Here is a 21,194-nt window from a genome sequence, read left to right on the forward strand (position 1 = left end):
GGGTGAATGAGGATGTGCTGAGGGTTTGATAACATTGATAGTATCAATAATATTGATTATGTGTTATTGGGTTCATGCGGGTGAATGAGGATGTGCTGAGGGTTTGATAACATTGATAGTATCAATAATATTGATTATGTGTTATTGGGTTCATGCGGGTGAATGAGGATGTGCTGAGGGTTTGATAACATTGATAGTATCAATAATATTGATTATGTGTTATTGGGTTCATGCGGGTGAATGAGGATGTGCTGAGGGTTTGATAACATTGATAGTATCAATAATATTGATTATGTGTTATTGGGTTCATGCGGGTGAATGAGGATGTGCTGAGGGTTTGATAACATTGATAGTATCAATAATATTGATTATGTGTTATTGGGTTCATGCGGGTGAATGAGGATGTGCTGAGGGTTTGATAACATTGATAGTATCAATAATATTGATTATGTGTTATTGGGTTAATATGGGTGAATGAGGATGTGCTGAGTGTTTGATAACATTGATAGTATCAATAATATTGATTGATTTATGTGTTATTGGGTTCATGCGGGTGAATGAGGATGTGCTGAGGGTTTGATACCATTGATACTATCAATAATATTGATTGATTTATGTGTTATTGGGTTCATACGGGTGAATAAGGATGTGCTGAGGGTTTGATACCATTGATAGTATCAATAATATTGATTGATTTATGTGTTATTGGGTTCATGCGGGTGAATAAGGATGTGCTGAGGGTTTGATACCATTGATAGTATCAATAATATTGATTGATTTATGTGTTATTGGGTTCATGCGGGTGAATAAGGATGTGCTGAGGGTTTGATAACATTGATAGTATCAATAATATTGATTATGTGTTATTGGGTTAATATGGGTGAATGAGGATGTGCTGAGGGTTTGATAACATTGATAGTATCAATAATATTGATTGATTTATGTGTTATTGGGTTCATGCGGGTGAATAAGGATATGCTGAGGGTTTGATAACATTGATAGTATCAATAATATTGATTGATTTATGTGTTATTGGGTTCATGCGGGTGAATAAGGATGTGCTGAGGGTTTGATACCATTGATACTATCAGTAATATTGATTGATTTATGTGTTATTGGGTTCATGCGGGTGAATGAGGATGTGCTGAGGGTTTGATACCATTGATACTATCAATAATATTGATTGATTTATGTGTTATTGGGTTCATACGGGTGAATAAGGATGTGCTGAGGGTTTGATACCATTGATAGTATCAATAATATTGATTGATTTATGTGTTATTGGGTTCATGCGGGTGAATAAGGATGTGCTGAGGGTTTGATAACATTGATAGTATCAATAATATTGATTATGTGTTATTGGGTTCATGCGGGTGAATAAGGATGTGCTGAGGGTTTGATAACACTGATAGTATCAATAATATTGATTATGTGTTATTGGGTTCATACGGGTGAATAAGGATGTGCTGAGGGTTTGATAACATTGATAGTATCAATAGTATTGATTGATTTATGTGTTATTGGGTTCATACGGGTGAATAAGGATGTGCTGAGGATTTGATAACATTGATAGTATCAATAGTATTGATTGATTTATGTGTTATTGGGTTCATACGGGTGAATAAGGATGTGCTGAGGATTTGATAACATTGATAGTATCAATAGTATTGATTGATTTATGTGTTATTGGGTTCATGCGGGTGAATGAGGATGTGCTGAGGGTTTGATACCATTGATAGTATCAATAATATTGATTGATTTATGTGTTACTGGGTTCATGCGGGTGAATGAGGATGTGCTGAGGGTTTGATAACATTGATAGTATCAATAATATTGATTATGTGTTATTGGGTTCATACGGGTGAATAAGGATGTGCTGAGGGTTTGATAACATTGATAGTATCAATAATATTGATTATATGTTATTGGGTTCATGCGGGTGAATAAGGATGTGCTGAGGGTTTGATAACATTGATAGTATCAATAATATTGATTGATTTATGTGTTTCGGGTTCATGCGGGTGAATAAGGATGTGCTGAGGGTTTGATAACATTGATAGTATCAATAATATTGATTGATTTATGTGTTATTGGGTTCATGCGGGTGAATGAGGATGTGCTGAGGGTTTGATAACATTGATAGTATCAATAATATTGATTATGTGTTATTGGGTTCATACGGGTGAATAAGGATGTGCTGAGGGTTTGATAACATTGATAGTATCAATAATATTGATTATGTGTTATTGGGTTCATACGGGTGAATGAGGATGTGCTGAGGGTTTGATAACATTGATAGTATCAATAATATTGATTATGTGTTATTGGGTTCATGCGGGTGAATAAGGATGTGCTGAGGGTTTGATACCATTGACAGTATCAATAATATTGATTATGTGTTATTGGGTTCATGCGGGTGAATAAGGATGTGCTGAGGGTTTGATACCATTGACAGTATCAATAATATTGATTATGTGTTATCGGGTTCATACGGGTGAATAAGGATGTGCTGAGGGTTTGATACCATTGACGGTATCAATAATATTGATTGATTTATGTGTTATCGGGTTCATGCGGGTGAATGAGGATGTGCTGAGGGTTTGATAACATTGATGGTATCAATAATATTGATTGATTTATGTGTTATCGGGTTCATGCGGGTGAATGAGGATGTGCTGAGGGTTTGATAACATTGATGGTATCAATAATATTGATTGATTTATGTGTTATCGGGTTCATGCGGGTGAATGAGGATGTGCTGAGGGTTTGATAACATTGATGGTATCAATAATATTGATTGATTTATGTGTTATCGGGTTCATGCGGGTGAATGAGGATGTGCTGAGGGTTTGATAACATTGATGGTATGAATAATATTGATTGATTTATGTGTTATCAGGTTCATGCGGGTGAATGAGGATGTGCTGAGGGTTTGATACCATTGATAGTATCAATAATATTGATTTATGTGTTATCGGGTTCATGCGGGTGAATAAGGATGTGCTGAGGGTTTGATAACATTGATGGTATCAATAATATTGATTGATTTATGTGTTATCGGGTTCATGCGGGTGAATGAGGATGTGCTGAGGGTTTGATAACATTGATGGTATCAATAATATTGATTGATTTATGTGTTATCGGGTTCATGCGGGTGAATGAGGATGTGCTGAGGGTTTGATAACATTGATGGTATGAATAATATTGATTGATTTATGTGTTATCGGGTTCATGCGGGTGAATGAGGATGTGCTGAGGGTTTGGTAACATTGATGGTATCAATAATATTGATTATGTGTTATCGGGTTCATGCGGGTGAATGAGGATGTGCTGAGGGTTTGATACCATTGATAGTATCAATAATATTGATTGATTTATGTGTTATCGGGTTCATGCGGGTGAATGAGGATGTGCTGAGGGTTTGGTAACATTGATGGTATGAATAATATTGATTGATTTATGTGTTATCGGGTTCATGCGGGTGAATGAGGATGTGCTGAGGGTTTGGTAACATTGATGGTATCAATAATATTGATTATGTGTTATTGGGTTCATACGGGTGAATGAGGATGTGCTGAGGGTTTGATACCATTGATAGTATCAATAATATTGATTGATTTATGTGTTATCGGGTTCATGCGGGTGAATGAGGATGTGCTGAGGGTTTGATAACATTGATGGTATCAATAATATTGATTGATTTATGTGTTATCGGGTTCATGCGGGTGAATGAGGATGTGCTGAGGGTTTGATAACATTGATGGTATCAATAATATTGATTGATTTATGTGTTATCGGGTTCATGCGGGTGAATGAGGATGTGCTGAGGGTTTGATAACATTGATAGTATCAATAATATTGATTGATTTATGTGTTATTGGGTTCATATGGGTGAATAAGGATGTGCTGAGGGTTTGATAACATTGATAGTATCAATAATATTGATTGATTTATGTGTTATTGGGTTCATACGGGTGAATGAGGATGTGCTGAGGGTTTGATAACATTGATAGTATCAATAATGTTGATTGATTTCTGTTAGTTTCATGTTGTGTCGGCCCACAGTGTGGAATCTGTCTCTGGAGTTGATCAGTTTGAACATTAAATATCTTGTCTTTGTGGTGTATTCAATTGAATATAGGTTGAAGAGGATTTGAAAATCATTGTATTCTGTTTTTATTGACATTTTATACAACGTCCCAACTTCACTGGAATTAGGGTTGTATCAATGTTCAATTCAAGGTTTCGTTTTGGGCCTCAACAGCAAACAAGGGGATGAGAAAAGCTCAATTTCACAAACATGTCAGTAATTAATAACAAACATTTGATTTTCAAGGACTCTGTCATTTCACTTTTTTTAAATATATTTGTATATCAGACTGCAGAGACAGAAGAAGTGAATTTTTACCGTATTTTAAGTTGCATCTTTTTTTCTCACATTGTAATACATGTTTCCCTGAGGGAGAGTTTACCAATAAACTGTGGCACATGTGCACACCACAGTCTGTGCTGTTACTTAAATTCTAAACATAGTTGCGATGGAGAAATAAATGCGCCTTCTGGGTAACGTGGGGCAGGCATTAAGTAAACAAAATCCCAGACTATGGTCTGCCGTGGAGGACTGAGCCGCGGGTACTGGCACCAACTATAGAACTCACCCTCTTCATCAGAGACGTCCAACACTTCAGTCATCGTCTCCGGCACATTCAGCTTGTGTTTCTCAGTCACCGTCTGGCAGAAAGGCAGAAAAGCCAGACATTAGCCATCATTCACACCAAACCCTCATTTCATGATCTGATGGACTGCAGCAGGTTGATGAGTTTGGCTTAGAACATTCCTGTGATAGTAAACACAGCTGGACATGTCCAATACCACCATTACCAGCAAATCAGGTTTGTCCACCTTAAGACCACAGTATCACAGTACGTCTAGTTTGATTTCTCAACTACAATCCAAGAGACAGGGCACGGAGCTCTGGACTCACCCTCAGAGACAGAGCAAAGACCTCCAGACTCACCCTCAAAGACAGGGGACAGAGCTCCAAACTCACCCTCAAAGACAAGGGACAGAGCTCCAGACTCACCCTCAAAGACAGGGGACAGAGCTCCAAACTCACCCTCAAAGACAAGGGACAAAGCTGCAGACTCACCCTCAACGACAGGGTACGGAGGTCCAGACTCACCCTCAACGACAGGGGACAGAGCTGCAGACTCACCCTCAACGACAGGGGACAGAGCTGCAGACTCACCCTCAACGACAGGGGACAGAGCTGCAGACTCACCCTCAGAGACAGGGTACGGAGGTCCAGACTCACCCTCAAAGACAGGGGACAGAGCTCCAGACTCACCCTCAAAGACAGGGGACAGAGCTCCAGACTCACCCTCAAAGACAGGGGACAGAGCTCCAGACTCACCCTCAAAGACAGGGGACAGAGCTCCAGACTCACCCTCAAAGACAGGGGACAGAGCTCCAGACTCACCCTCAAAGACAGGGGACAGAGCTCCAGACTCACCCTCAAAGACAGGGGACAGAGCTGCAGACTCACACTCAAAGACAGGGTACGGAGGTCCAGACTCACCCTCAAAGACAGGGTACGGAGGTCCAGACTCACCCTCAAAGACAGGGTACGGAGGTCCAGACTCACCCTCAAAGACAGGGTACGGAGGTCCAGACTCACCCACAGAGACAGGGTACGGAGGTCCAGACTCACCCACAGAGACAGGGTACGGAGGTCCAGACTCACCCACAGAGACAGGGCACGGAGCTCCAGACTCACCCTCAGAGACAGGGCACAGAGCTCCAGACTCACCCTCAGAGACAGGGCACAGAGCTCCAGACTCACCCTCAGAGACAGGGCACAGAGCTCCAGACTCACCCTCAGAGACAGCGCACAGAGCTTCAGACTCACTCAAAGAGACAGGGCACATAGGTCATGTCTCACTCTCAAAGACAGGGTACGGCGGTCCAGACTCACCCTAAGAGACAGGGCACAGAGCTCCGGTCTCACCCTCAGAGACAGAGCACAGAGCCCCGGTCTCACCCTCAAAGACAGGGCACAGAGCTCCGGTCTCACCCTCAAAGACAGGGCACAGAGCCCCGGTCTCACCCTCAAAGACAGGGCACAGAGCTCTGGTCTCACCCTCAGAGACAGGGCACAGAGCTCCAGACTCACCCTCAAAGACAGGGCACAGAGGTCAGGTCTCACTCTCAGAGACAGGGTACAGAGGTCCACACTCACCCTCAGAGAGAGAGTATGGAGGTCTGGTCTCACCCTCAGAGACAGGGTGCAGAGCTCCAGACTCGTCCTTCCCCTTAGGGTTAGAAGGTTTTGATTCCTAGATAGATGTGACAATTATGTAAGGTAAGGTAATTATGTAAAATATGGTGGAAAATAAGTATTTGGTCACCCACAAACAAGCAAGATTTCTGGCTCTCACAGAACTGTAACTTCTTTAAGAAACTCTTCTGTCCTCCACCTGTTACCTGTATTAATGGCACCTGTTGGAACTCGTTATCTGTATAAAAGACACCTGTCCACAGCCTCAAGCAGTCAGACTCCAAACTCAACCATGGCCAAAACCAAAGAGCTGTTGAAGGACACCAGGAAGAACATTGTAGATGTGCACCAGGCTGGAAGAGTGAATCTACAATAGTCAAGCAGATTGGTGTGAATAAATCAACTGTGGGAGCAATTCTACGAAAATGGAACACATACGAGACCATTGATAATCTCCCTCGATCTGGGGCTCCACACAAGATGTCATCCCGTAGGGTCAAAATAATCATGAGAACAGTGAACAAAAATCCCAGAAGTACATGGAGGGACCTGATGAATGACCTGCAGAGAGCTGGGACCAAAGTAACAAAGGCTACACACTATGCAGAGAGGGACTCAAATCCTGCAGTGCCAGGCGTGTCCCCCTGCTTAAGACAGTACATGTCCAGGCCTGTCTGAAGTTTGCCAGAGAGCATATGGATGATCCAGAAGAGGACTGGGAGAATATCATGTGGTCAGATGAAACCAAAATAGAACTTTTTGGTAAAAACTCAACTCATTGTGTTTGAAGGAAGAAGTGAAGCATGGGGGTGGAAACATCATGCTTTGGGGCTGTTTTTCTGCAAAGAGGACAGGACGACTGATCCGTGTTAAGGGAAGAATGAAAGTGGCCATGTATCATGAGATTTTAAGCCCAAACCTCCTTCCATCAATGACAGCACTGAAGATGCAACGTGGCTGGGTCTTCCAGCATGATCACAAACACACCACTCAGGCAACAAAGGAGTGGCTCTGTAAAAAGCATTTCAAGGTCCTGGAGTGGCCGAGCCAGTCTCCAGACCTCAACACCATAGAAAATTTGTTGAGGGAGTTGAAAGTCCATGTTGCCCAGCGACAGCCCCAAAACATCACTGCTCTCAAGCAGATCTGCATGGAGGAATGGACCAAAATACCAGCTACAGTGTGTGCAAAGCTGGTGAAGGCTTACAGGAAACGTAAGGAAGCAGTGGAAAAATTACCATTATATCAAAAGTGACAGAAGTACTTGAAATATGATCAAATACAGCATAGTTTGATTGTCATCACTGGAGCCTCCCGAGCCAGTCATTCAGGCTTCCCAGGGTGCTGGTACCTGACGTTGGACACTTACTGGGTTGTGCTGACGTACCGTGGTGGTGGTAACGATCTCCTCCGTCACCACCCTGAGCGTGTCCACCACGGAGATGTAGCCGAGCCGCCGAGCGATCCCCAGAGCTGTGTTCCCATTCTGCAGAAGGAAACACGTGGTGAGCCCAATGGGCATGATCTCCGGGGCGTGCCTTTGTTTGTTTACTCACCATGGTAATAGCGTTTGGCTTGGCACCATATTGCAGCAGCACGTTGATGATGTGTGTGTTTCCCTGCTGTGCTGCCTGGTGGAGGGGCGTGTATCCGTTCTGCACAGGAACCAACAGGAAGTACATCAGTTTACACTGCAGGCAATTTTTTGACATGTTTTCACTAATTCTGTTGGACTAATTCTGTTAATTATGAAGCTGCAAATGTTAACATCTTCCACAGCATCAAGACCTTGGTCTTGGCGTTGACACTGGCTCCATTCTGAAGCAGGAAGTTCACCATCTTGCCGTTACCATAGTGACATGCTACAATGAGCGGCGTGTAGCCCAACTGCAAAACGACAGCAAACGTGTTCAATAACATGAAGACATCAAATCACAAACTGAACGCAAAGATGCTTTCGCTTCTTACTTTGGTCTGCTGGTCGAGGTCGGCGCCATTCCAAGCCAGGATCTCAGCCACAGCGACTTTGTCCTCCTGAGCGGCGAGGTGGAGCGCGGTGAGTCCGTTCTGAACACAAGAGTGTGTCTCACTGATCTAAGCAAACTCATCACAGAAACCGCCACCCTCCAAAAAACCGCCACATCTCACTAAAATACTAATGTTACATCATCATTCCTGATCCCGCCTCTTTGAGGAAATCTTCCACAGAGTTTAGCAGCTGAACCTTCTGCTCATAAACCAACAGACCAATCAGACTGAAGACATTCGGGTGGAGGCCAGACACTTTAGTGAAAACTAGGCTTGATGCCACCAAGCCTCGAGCTGTGGTCCTGCTGGCTACCAGGCTTCAAGCCATGGTCCTGCTGGTCACCGGGCCTCGAGCCATGGTCCTGCTGGCCACCGGGCCTCAAGCCGTGGTCCTGCTGGCCACCAGGCCTCGAGCTGTGGCCTTGCTGGCCACCAGGCCTCGAGCTGTGGTCCTGCTGGCCACCAGGCCTCGAGCCATGGCCTGGCTGGTCACCAAGGCTCAAGCCATGGTCTTACTGGCCACCAGGCCTCAAGCCACTAGACGTCAAGCTGTGGTCCTACTGGCCACCAGGCCTCAAGCCACAAGGCCTTGAGCCGTGGCCTCGCTGGCCCCCAGGCCTCGAGCCGTGGTCCTGCTGGCCACCAGGCCTCAAGCCACCAGACCTCAAGCCGTGGCCTTGCTGGTCACCAGGCCTTGAGCTGTGGTCCTGCTGGCCACCAGACCTCAAGCCACCAGGCCTCGAGCCGTGGCCATGCTGGCCACCAGATCTCAAGCCACCAGGCCTCGAGCCGTGGCCTTGCTGGTCACCAGGCCTCAAGCCATGGTCCTACTAACCACCAGGCCTCAAGATGCCAAGCCTTGAGCCATGGCCTTGCTGGTCACCAGGCCTCGAGCTAAGGCTTGATGTGATCAGACCTCGAGATGAGGCTTGATGCCATCAGACTTTGGTCATTCAAATGAGAGAAAGAGAAAAAAGCTCATTTTCCAGGTGAATGGAACCTCAACCACATGAACTCCTAATTTCAAGCATGTAATGATGAGACTACTCCACATAAATCAAAACGATGTTTTTTTGATTCATCCAGTGCATCAAACTTTTAACTGGATTGTATTCGTTATGTTTCCTTTTTTATTTTGAGATGGAGATGGGAGGAAGTTCCAAATCAATCAATCAATCAACATTTATTTATAAAGCGCTTTACAGCACCGACTGGTGTCCAAAGTGCTTAACATTAAAAACACAAATCACCTGATGTCCTACAATGTATAACGCTGGATTTATAAATGAAGAGGGTTCTACTGTACCTTGGTAGGGACATTGACCTGGGTTCCCTTGCTCAAGAGCAGGGCAGTCATGATGGTGTGTCCCTCCTGTGAGGCCAGATGAAGTGGCGTGACCCCCTGCTTGGTCACAATGTTGGTCTCTGCGCCATACTGCAGCAGCACTGTAGCAATGTCCATCTGGTTCTTCTTGGCTGCAATGTGCAGAGGAGTGTACCCATTCTGGATCCAACAAAAACACAGTGGCTCTCAACGACCAATAAGACGGTTTTTACTGACCCAACATTTGGTGTTCCTTCAGAAACGTTCAGAGTGGAACCATTGGCTCACCAAGATCTAACAGAGACCTAATGACCAACAACACCATGACCTCCACCAGCTGAAAGAGGAGAGCTGATGTATGACAGCAGCTTACTCACAGAGCTTTGTGATGTCATAAGGTGGGTCCAATCTAAAGGAAAGGACAACCTGTCTGACGTCTGCATCCTGAACTCCCTCAAACTCTAGCCTTAATTCTGAACACACTAATGGGACTCCAGTCCTCGTAAATTTGGCAAATGTCATTAAAATGGTTTCCACACTTCACAAGTACAAGGACACACCCACATTTCACAAGTTTAAGGACACGCTCACATTTCACCTGGTTTCAGCACATAGAGGGTTACTTTCGAGAATTGGAGATGAACCCATTGTCTGCCTGGGTGGCTGCCATCCAGGACCAAAGACGGTCCTGTGGGGTGGTGGTGCACGCTCCCAAACCTGACCCCGCCTAACAGGACAGAAAAAGAGAGGAGCACAATCCTAAGCTCCGCCCTCCTCTGTCAGCTGGTGAAGGTAACGATGATCTCATCCCTGAAGCCGGTCAATTAACGTCACATCAACCGGACAAAAAGTAAAACATTGAAACAGTCACAGTTCCACTCCCTTAGTCCATCTATTGGACTCTCACCTTAGCCATGGCGTGGGGGGATGCCCCTTTGTCCAACAGCAGAAGCGCCACCTTCTGGTTATCGTAATGTGCTGCGACATGGAGCGGAGTGAGGCCGTTCTGTAAAGGACGCATACAGCTGTGTGCACGGTTAATCAGGTTAACCAGCGGTTATGACGTCCCTTGTCGTGTACGGCCCCCTTACAGGTCTACGCGGTTACGACATCATGTTTCACCATGTCTTGTATGGCCCCCTTACAGGTCTACACGGTTATGACGTCAGGTGTCACCGTGTCACGTACGGCCCCCTTACAGGTCTAAGTGGTTATGATGTCACGTGTCACCGTGTCGTGTACGGATGCCTTACAGGTCTACGCAGTTATGACGTCAAGTGTCACCGTATCTTGTACGGCCCCCTTACAGGTCTACGCGGTTATGATGTCACGTGTCACCATGTTGTGTACGGATGCCTTACAGGTCTACACGGTTATGACGTCAGGTGTTACCGTGTCGTGTACGGCCACCTTACAGGTCTACGCGGTTACGACGTCATGTGTCACCATGTCTTGTACGGCCCCTTACATGTCTACATGGTTATGACGTCAGGTGTTACTGTGTCATGTACGGATGCCTTACAGGTCTACATGGTTATGACGTCAGGTGTTACCGTGTCGTGTACGGCCCACTTACAGTCTATGCGGTTATGATGTAACATGTCACCGTGTCATGTACAACCCCCTTACAGGTCTACGCGGTGATGATGTAACATGTCACCATGTCGTGTACGGCCCCCGTACAGGTCTATGCGCTTATGATGTAACATCTCACCGTGTCGTGTACGGCCCCCTTACAGGTCTACGCGGTTATGACGTCAAGTGTCACCGTGTCTTGTACGGCCCCCTTACAGGTTTACGTGGTTATGACGTAACACCTCACTGTGTCGCGTACGGCCCCCTTACAGGTCTACGCAGTTACGACGTCACGTGTCACAGTGTCTTGTACGGATCCCTTACAGGTCTACGCAGTTATGATGTAACATGTCACCCTGTTGTGTATGGCCGCCTTGCAGCACCACTGACTGCACACCTGCAGCTGTTTGTGCAGCATACCTTCCCAACACTGTCAGGAGGAGCACGTCGCTGCAGCAGAAGTCTGGCCACATCCAGGCTTCCGTACTTTGAGGCCACGTGCAAGGGAGTAAAGCCTTTCTGCAGACACAAACAGGAAATACAAACAAACAAACAGAGCTGAGCTTGTTCCACTGTATGATGACAACCAATCACATGACCCGCACACCTGGTCTCTGCTGACCCAGGTGTACTCTGACCTACCCTGTGACCGTTCCTCTATCCTACTCACACTTGAGGACATTTTGATGCTCAGCAGGACAAAAACAGAAAATCCAGTGGATTTTTTTCCCACCAATAATACGAACTTAGAAATGAATCTGCGATCAAACACACTGCTAACTAACTGCTTGTTATTTTTCTGGAAGTTTCACCGCACATCCAAGTGACTTCTACAGTTTTAACAAGTGTGTACTTTCACTAACCCACGGCGCCAAACCATGATGCTTTTATGTAAAGTACAGTTCAACCATTTTGACCTTTGTCCTTTTGGCCCCAAACCACCAGGCTTCTTGGGGCCACACTGCCTAACATACAGACCAGGTTTGGTGACAGTTATTCTGCTCACAGGGTTTTATACAAAGCATGCTCTGGTGATGGTGACCTTTGTCCTTTTGACCAAAAAAACAACAGGCTCCTTGGGGTCACTATGTGGTGACAATCGGCTGAGTTCCACTGACTTTATTTTGCTTCAAAGCGAACTAACTGACTTAGTCCTTTCATTGATGGCCAAGCAGAGCCTTGACATGTCCATCGGGGAGAGACCACCCAGCTGTTTTCTACAGACGAGACGACTTTAAATGAGGTCATCATGACCAACTACCTTGACCTTGTCTGTTTTAAATACAGAGTCCCTGTGACTTGGATGAGGGGTGAAACAAAACAACTGGGAACATTTTGTAGGAAAGTTGACCTACGAGAATTAAAGTTGCCTGAATGTGTCGTCCCACCTTGGTGGCCAGTGAGTGCGAGGCACCGGCTTCCAGCAGGACTGAGGCCGTCTCCAACTGGCCCTCCCTGGCTGAGATGTGGAGCGGGGTGTAGCCATTGGCGGTGGCAGCATCCGGATGGGCCATGTGCTGGAGCAGCAGTTGGACGATCTCCGTTTTCCCCAGACGGGACGCAATGTGGAGGGGGGTCTGATCCTCCTGCCGGGACAAAAGCAATGCTGTGTCTTTCTGTGGTTTAACACTCCACGGTACACTATGGGACATCGCGGCACACTAATCTCACCCGGGCTCTGGCATCCACCATGGCACCATTCCTTAGCAGACACCTGACTACCTCCACCTGGCCAGCACGGGCTGCCATGTGCAACGCTGTCTCTCCACGCTGTACAGGGGACACACAATCCAGATCAGCACACACAACATAACCAAGAGCGTCTCTGACACAGATGGTCGGAAGCGTGTCCACTCACGATGTTGTTGACGTCAGGAGAGGCTCCATTCTGCAGCAGCAGTAGGACGATGTTCAGGTGACCCATGAAGGCTGCCACATGGATCGGGGTCAAACCGGACTGGACCGGGGACACATGACAGGCCCCAAAACATTAAAGGTTAGTCATCAACATTCAAGTAAGTTCAGTCCAACAATGTCACTAAACCGTTCAACAGATTCAAAAGGGGTTTTTTTTAAACCAATTTGAAGTCCTGCAACTTATAGACGAAAACACGATCATCTAAGGCCACAAGATGGCAGCATCTACATGCACACTGTGAGCACATGGTGCTGCATTCAATGCTGCCTGTAATCTGCAGCAGCAGGGTCCACTCACGCAGGGCTGCTGCTAACGCTTTTTGGCGACTGAAGGAGATTACCATCAACTTCAACTCCAGATATTAATCAGAGCCAAACATATTCAATGGGAGACTGGCTTTTAACAAATCAGGTTTTCAAACTGTAATAGTACACACAATAAAAAGGGAAGACAACTTTTTATATGACTCAGAACAACTTTTCTTTAGAATGTGTGAGACAACATGTTTACCTCACATATCGTCTGTTTTGTAGCCAAAAGAATCCACTGACTGGCATTTTACGCCCATTACAGTAGCATTAATTGCTCGTTAGCTTCTGCTTCTCAACGCCATGTTTGCACCATAAATAAACAACATGATGATTAAATTAATTTTGCTTCTTGCCGCATGAAGCAGCACCACTTTTAAAAAATGTGACGTACACTGTAAATTACAGCGCATTTCATTTGCATAAGGAAACTGACACCAACTGCAGGGTCCTTGAGGGATCTTCACCTACACGCAAATGAAGACTGACGGCTGTCCGTCACGTGTCCCACATCGTCATGTGTTACTCCCTTCCTGGTGGTAACACTGGGTCCAGAGACAAACACACCACATGGAGTAAATGTGGTGTCTGATGTTCCCTCACAGTAAGTCATTCCAGCAGAACCCAAAGATCCTCCACAGAGACCTGGTACCAAAGACATCCAGTCCTCACCTTAGGCCCAATGGTTAGAGTCCAAGTCTGACAACCAGACAGTAAGACAGGCAGCACCAGGACCCGCAAGACTTGGACTGTTGGTCTCCAATCTTTGACCTTCAGGCCACCTGGCTGTGATTTGGAATCCAATATAAATAAAACTGTTTTAATCAGGCTGACTCGGGTTCGGCTCTCAGAAGGATCAGGCATGATCTGAGGGTCATGGCTGCTCCTGTTGACACAACGGGTCATCAAACGCCATCTAACCCTGATCCAGCACAGAGCTCTAATCTTATCATCTGTGGATGGATCTCGTCCAGGTTCAGTTATTAACGTGACTCCAGATCCACCAAAAGAAACTATACACCTGAAACTGGTATGACTTTAAAGATGAAATATGACGGAAAACCAGCAAGTTCACGTGGGTCTACCCCAATCGGACAATCCCAGGAACTATACGGAGCTCCATGGGCCTCAGGTTTGGGACGTACCTCAGTGACAGCCTGGATGGAAGCTCCGTACTTGACCAGCAGCTCCATCACCTTCACGCGGTTCTTCTTACAGGCTATGTGTAGCGGAGTGAAGCCATTCTGCAGAGAAACAGCAAACATAACCGCAGGTTACCGCCAGAACCTCAAGTCACCGCTGCAACCGCAGGTTACCGCCGCAAATGCAGGGACCATAAATACTTGGACACCACCCCAACCCACTATGCGTTTTTACGATGCTTTATGAACATCCACTCGGGTCTATAAGTATTTGGACACCGCCCCATCCCACTATGCTTTATGAACATCCACTCGGGTCCATAAGTATTTGGACACAGCCCCATCCCATATGAGCATCCACTCGGGTCCATAAGTATGTGGTAACCGCCCTATCCCACTATGCTTTATGAACATCCACTCGGGTCTATAAGTATTTGGACACAGCCCCATCCCATATGAACATCCACTTGGGTCTATAAGTATTTGGACACAGCCCCATCCCATATGAACATCCACTTGGGTCTATAAGTATTTGGACACAGCCCCATCCCATATGAACATCCACTCGGGTCCATAAGTATGTGGATACCGCCCCATCCCACTATGCTTTATGAACATCCACTCGGATCCATAAGTATGTGGACACCGCCCCATCCCACTATGCTTTATGAACATCCACTCAGGTCTATAAGTATTTGGACACAGCCCCATCCCATATGAACGTCCACTTGGGTCCATTAGTATCTGGACACTACCGGCTGGCTCACATACTCATAATCTGCCTTTTATACATAGGAAGCCGTTGAGCCCAAGGGCAACTGATGAATTCAGCACAGAGGATCTGAGTCTTGTCCTTTCCTGGAAGAGGAACAGGATGGATGATGAATTAAATGTCTCCATATAAAAACTTCAGCATACGCTTGACATCCCCACATTCTGCTGTTTACTGACTATTCAGAAATATTTCAGTTCCCCTTTGGGTCACTGAAGTTCTGCTGGCTCTGTGCCGTACCAGGGCCCGAGCATTGGGGTTGGCCCTCTTGTCCAGCAGCAGTTTAGTGACTCGGTAGTGTCCGCAATGTGCTGCCACGTGGAGCGCTGTCAGATAGTCCAGTGTGACATCATCAACAGGCGCCTTGTGCTGCAGAAGGTGCTTGACGCATTCAACATGGTCCCCCTGTGCCGCCATGTGGAGAGGAGACAGGCCGTTCTGAGGAGACATGACGTTTAGTTTGAGGAGGATCTGACAGAGTCGAACACACAACACCAAACACCAGTGACACACCTTTGTCCTGGCCAGCAGGGGCGCTCCTCTCTCCATCAGCAACTCCACAGTGGTATCGTGTCCACTTCGAGCGGCGCAGTGAAGTGGTGTGAGGCCATCCTACACAGCACACACACACACACACACACACACACACACACACACTTAGTCTAACAGGACTGGTTAGAGGACTTGACCTCCACCTCTGTGTGGATGCTCTACACTTCTTCTCTCAGTGTTCATGCCATTAAAACTCCTCCATAACATGTTTCACACCAGAAACCACTGCTGCTAAGGCCAAAGTATCATTAAAAATGTAAAAAACTCTGACTGATAACCTGGTCTAACTCTGCATATATTGTGCCGTGCGAACACTTTGTGTTCTGTGTGCACTCTGTGCGAACACTTTGTGTTCTGTGTGCACTCTGTGCGAACACTTTGTGTTCTGTGTGCACTCTGTGCGAACACTTTGTGTTCTGTGTGCACTCTGTGCGAACACTTTGTGTTCTGTGTGCACTCTGTGCGAACACTTTGTGTTCTGTGTGCACTCTGTGCGAACACTTTGTGTTCTGTGTGCACTCTGTGCGAACACTTTGTGTTCTGTGTGCACTCTGTGCGAACACTTTGTGTTCTGTGTGCACTCTGTGCCGTGTGAACACTTTGTGTTTTGTGTGCACTCTGTGCCGTGTGAACAGTTTGTGTTTTGTGTGCACTCTGTGCCGTGTGAACAGTTTGTGTGTTGTGTGCACTCTGTGCCGTGTGAACACTTTGTGTGTTGTGTGCACTCTGTGCCGTGTGAACACTTTGTGTGTTGTGTGCACTCTGTGCCGTGTGAACACTTTGTGTGTTGTGTGCACTCTGTGCCGTGTGAACACTTTGTGTTGTGTGCACTCTGTGCCGTGTGAACACTTTGTGTTGTGTGCACTCTGTGCCGTGTGAACACTGTGTTGTGTGCACTCTGTGCCGTGTGAACACTGTGTTGTGTGCACTCTGTGCCGTGTGATCACTGTGTTTTGTGCACTCTGTGCCGTGTGAACACTTTGTGTTGTGTGCACTCTGTGCCGTGTGAACACTTTGTGTTGTGTGCACTCTGTGCCGTGTGAACACTTTGTGTTGTGTGCACTCTGTGCCGTGTGAACACTCTGTGCCGTGTGAACACTTTGTGTGGTGTGTAGTCTGTACTCACCCTGGTTTTAGCATCGATCTGAGAGCCGCGGTCCAGCAGCAGGTGAACCATATTGGTGTTGCCGCGCTTCGAGGCCACATGCAGCGGTGTGATCCCATTCTGTGGTACAAAACAACAGTCAGGCTGAAGGGCAGAGTGCGAGTTACAAAGTGCAGCTACATCACGATGTGATGACGCCTCAGGATCACAAAACTCTCAACCCTCATGTGGTTTGGAGCCAGGTGGATGTTTCCATACTGACCAGAGGACCGTGCCAACCAATGACTATGTAGGACAGAAATAAGAACCATTACTGTGGTACTATGGTTCAGTCTGCTGACAACCATTAAAGCTTCCCACAGCACAACAGTCAAGCTGCAGATACAACAACCGCCAAATCTAACCAAAGCACTCAAAACTAAAGTCTGTTACAAATTAAAGAGCCACACAATCACAACACAGCCATCACAGTCATCGCTGTTACACACTTACGTGAGCCGCTGTTACACTGTCATCGCTGTTACACACGTACGTGAGCCGCTGTTACACTGTCATCGCTGTTACACACGTACGTGAGCCACTGTTACACTGTCATCGCTGTTACACACGTACGCGAGCCACTGTTACACTGTCATCGCTGTTACACATGTACGTGAGCCACTGTTACACTGTCGTCGCTGTTACACTGTTACACATCGCTGTTATGCTATCATCAATATTACGCATGTGTGTGAGCCGCTATTACACGGTCATCGCTGTTACAGATGTACGTGAGCTGCTGTTACAGTGTCATTACTATTATGCGCGTGCGTGAGCCGCTGTTACACGGTCATCGTTGTATCGCATGTGCATGAGCCGTAACAGTGTCTTCTCTGTTACACACGTATGTGAGCCGTTGTTACACGGTCATCGCTGTTACACATGTGCGTGTGACCCTGTTACAGTGTCTTCTCTGTTACGCACGTGCGTGAGCCGCTGTTACACTGTTATACAAACTGTTGTTACATGTTCATCACTGTAATACATGTAATTGAGCTGTCTCATTACACACATTTATCACTGTTACAAATCTGTGAGAGCTGTGTCATTGCACATTAATACACATCTGTGCAAGTGCACTGTGACCCATTTTTTTTTCACTACACACACATGAATGGTGTCATCATACATCTGTGGCACTGTTACAAGCATGTGTGATCTGGGTCATATACATCTGGGCATTGATGTTACATGTGTTTATTCCCGACGTTTATACGTCTGAGCGGTGTTGTTACATGTCTTTATTCCCGACACTTATACGTCTGAGCGGTGTTGTTACATGTCTTTATTTCTGACACTTATACGTCTGAGCGGTGTTGTTACATGTCTTTATTTCTGACACTTATACGTCTGAGCGGTGTTGTTACATGTCTTTATTTCTGACACTTATACGTCTGAGCGGTGTTGTTACATGTCTTTATTTCTGACACTTATACGTCTGAGCGGTGTTGTTACATGTCTTTATTTCTGACACTTATACGTCTGAGCGGTGTTGTTACATGTCTTTATTTCTGACACTTATACGTCTGAGCGGTGTTGTTACATGTCTTTATTTCTGACACTTATACGTCTGAGCGGTGTTGTTACATGTCTTTATTTCTGACACTTATACGTCTGAGCGGTGTTGTTACATGTCTTTATTTCTGACACTTATACGTCTGAGCGGTGTTGTTACATGTCTTTATTTCTGACACTTATACGTCTGAGCGGTGTTGTTACATGTCTTTATTTCTGACACTTATACGTCTGAGCGGTGTTGTTACATGTCTTTATTTCTGACACTTATACGTCTGAGCGGTGTTGTTACATGTCTTATTTCTGACACTTTTACGTCTGAGCGGTGTTGTTACATGTCTTTATTTCTGACACTTATACGTCTGAGCGGTGTTGTTACATGTCTTTATTTCTGACACTTATACGTCTGAGCGGTGTTGTTACATGTCTTTATTTCTGACACTTATACGTCTGAGCGGTGTTGTTACATGTCTTTATTTCTGACACTTATACGTCTGAGCGGTGTTGTTACATGTCTTTATTTCTGACACTTATACGTCTGAGCGGTGTTGTTACATGTCTTTATTTCTGACACTTATACGTCTGAGCGGTGTTGTTACATGTCTTTATTTCTGACACTTATACGTCTGAGCGGTGTTGTTACATGTCTTTATTTCTGACACTTATACGTCTGAGCGGTGTTGTTACATGTCTTTATTTCTGACACTTATACGTCTGAGCGGTGTTGTTACATGTCTTTATTTCTGACACTTATACGTCTGAGCGGTGTTGTTACATGTCTTTATTTCTGACACTTATACGTCTGAGCGGTGTTGTTACATGTCTTTATTTCTGACACTTATACGTCTGAGCGGTGTTGTTACATGTCTTTATTCCCGACACTTATACGTCTGAGCGGTGTTGTTACATGTCTTTATTTCTGACACTTATACGTCTGAGCGGTGTTGTTACATGTCTTTATTTCTGACACTTATACGTCTGAGCGGTGTTGTTACATGTCTTTATTTCTGACATTTATACGTCTGAGCGGTGTTGTTACATGTCTTTATTTCTGACATTTATACGTCTGAGCGGTGTTGTTACATGTCTTTATTTCTGACACTTATACGTCTGAGCGGTGTTGTTACATGTCTTTATTTCTGACACTTATACGTCTGAGCGGTGTTGTTACATGTCTATTTCTGACACTTATACGTCTGAGCGGTGTTGTTACATGTCTTTATTTCTGACACTTATACGTCTGAGCGGTGTTGTTACATGTCTTTATTTCTGACACTTATACGTCTGAGCGGTGTTGTTACATGTCTTTATTTCTGACACTATATACGTCTGAGCGGTGTTGTTACATGTCTTATTTCTGACACTTATACGTCTGAGCGGTGTTGTTACATGTCTTTATTTCTGACACTTATACGTCTGAGCGGTGTTGTTACATGTCTTTATTCTGACACTTATACGTCTGAGCGGTGTTGTTACATGTCTTTATTTCTGACACTTATACGTCTGAGCGGTGTTGTTACATGTCTTTATTTCTGACACTTATACGTCTGAGCGGTGTTGTTACATGTCTTTATTTCTGACACTTATACGTCTGAGCGGTGTTGTTACATGTCTTTATTTCTGACACTTATACGTCTGAGCGGTGTTGTTACATGTCTTTATTTCTGACACTTATACGTCTGAGCGGTGTTGTTACATGTCTTTATTTCTGACACTTATACGTCTGAGCGGTGTTGTTACATGTCTTTATTTCTGACACTTATACGTCTGAGCGGTGTTGTTACATGTCTTTATTTCTGACACTTATACGTCTGAGCGGTGTTGTTACATGTCTTTATTTCTGACACTTATACGTCTGAGCGGTGTTGTTACATGTCTTTATTTCTGACACTTATACGTCTGAGCGGTGTTGTTACATGTCCTTTATTTCTGACACTTATACGTCTGAGCGGTGTTGTTACATGTCTTTATTTCTGACACTTATACGTCTGAGCGGTGTTGTTACATGTCTTTATTTCTGACACTTATACGTCTGAGCGGTGTTGTTACATGTCTTTATTTCTGACACTTATACGTCTGAGCGGTGTTGTACATGTCTTTATTTCTGACACTTATACGTCTGAGCGGTGTTGTTACATGTCTTTATTTCTGACATTTATACGTCTGAGCGGTGTTGTTACATGTCTTTATTTCTGACATTTATACGTCTGAAAGGCGTTGTTACATGTGTTTATACGTCTTGGGCAGTCTCGTTACACGTGTTATGTGTGTGTTATGTGTTTTGTCAGCATGCACATTACCCTTGCTGTGAAGTCGACAGCGGCGCCTCTGTTCAGTAAGAGCGTAGCCACGTTGACGTTCCCGTAGTGGGCGGCGATGTGCAGGGGGGTGAATCCACTCTGAAAGACACACAAGAAAGACATGGACAGAAAAGTCACACAGGAGCCTTTGTGTCCACCAAATGTGACCTCTTGACCTTCTTGATCCCAGCATGCAAGTGCATCGAGCGTTACACCTGAACAAAATGGGAACTGAAGACAAACACAGTGGAGGTACCAGTTGAGAAAAAGCATCCAAAAGGACAAAATCTGCTGTACGCAGACACACAAACCAACACGCACTAAGAGTCACATCACAAC

At 45.3% G+C, this 21,194-nt stretch overlaps 1 protein-coding gene across 8 annotated transcripts in view; it reads right to left on the bottom strand.

Annotated features, from left to right (window-relative positions):
• Positions 1-21,194, bottom strand: part of LOC117505689 (ankyrin-2-like) — a 235,575-nt gene that overhangs the window by 103,588 nt on the left and 110,793 nt on the right. For all 8 annotated transcript variants that reach the window (XM_034165240.1, XM_034165237.1, XM_034165234.1 and 5 more), the window contains 16 exons: positions 20,856-20,954; positions 17,023-17,121; positions 15,858-15,956; positions 15,585-15,782; positions 14,576-14,674; positions 13,063-13,161; positions 12,876-12,974; positions 12,593-12,790; positions 11,625-11,723; positions 10,537-10,635; positions 9,612-9,809; positions 8,246-8,344; positions 8,066-8,164; positions 7,834-7,932; positions 7,665-7,763; positions 4,659-4,731 (listed from right to left, as the gene is read on the bottom strand). In XM_034165240.1, the coding sequence (XP_034021131.1) occupies positions 4,659-4,731; positions 7,665-7,763; positions 7,834-7,932; positions 8,066-8,164; positions 8,246-8,344; positions 9,612-9,809; positions 10,537-10,635; positions 11,625-11,723; positions 12,593-12,790; positions 12,876-12,974; positions 13,063-13,161; positions 14,576-14,674; positions 15,585-15,782; positions 15,858-15,956; positions 17,023-17,121; positions 20,856-20,954 (1,855 nt within the window). The remainder of the gene's footprint in view (positions 1-4,658; positions 4,732-7,664; positions 7,764-7,833; positions 7,933-8,065; positions 8,165-8,245; positions 8,345-9,611; positions 9,810-10,536; positions 10,636-11,624; positions 11,724-12,592; positions 12,791-12,875; positions 12,975-13,062; positions 13,162-14,575; positions 14,675-15,584; positions 15,783-15,857; positions 15,957-17,022; positions 17,122-20,855; positions 20,955-21,194) is intronic.

The sequence above is a fragment of the Thalassophryne amazonica genome, unplaced genomic scaffold (genome assembly GCF_902500255.1).
Source record: "Thalassophryne amazonica unplaced genomic scaffold, fThaAma1.1, whole genome shotgun sequence".
NCBI classification, from domain to species: domain Eukaryota; kingdom Metazoa; phylum Chordata; class Actinopteri; order Batrachoidiformes; family Batrachoididae; genus Thalassophryne; species Thalassophryne amazonica.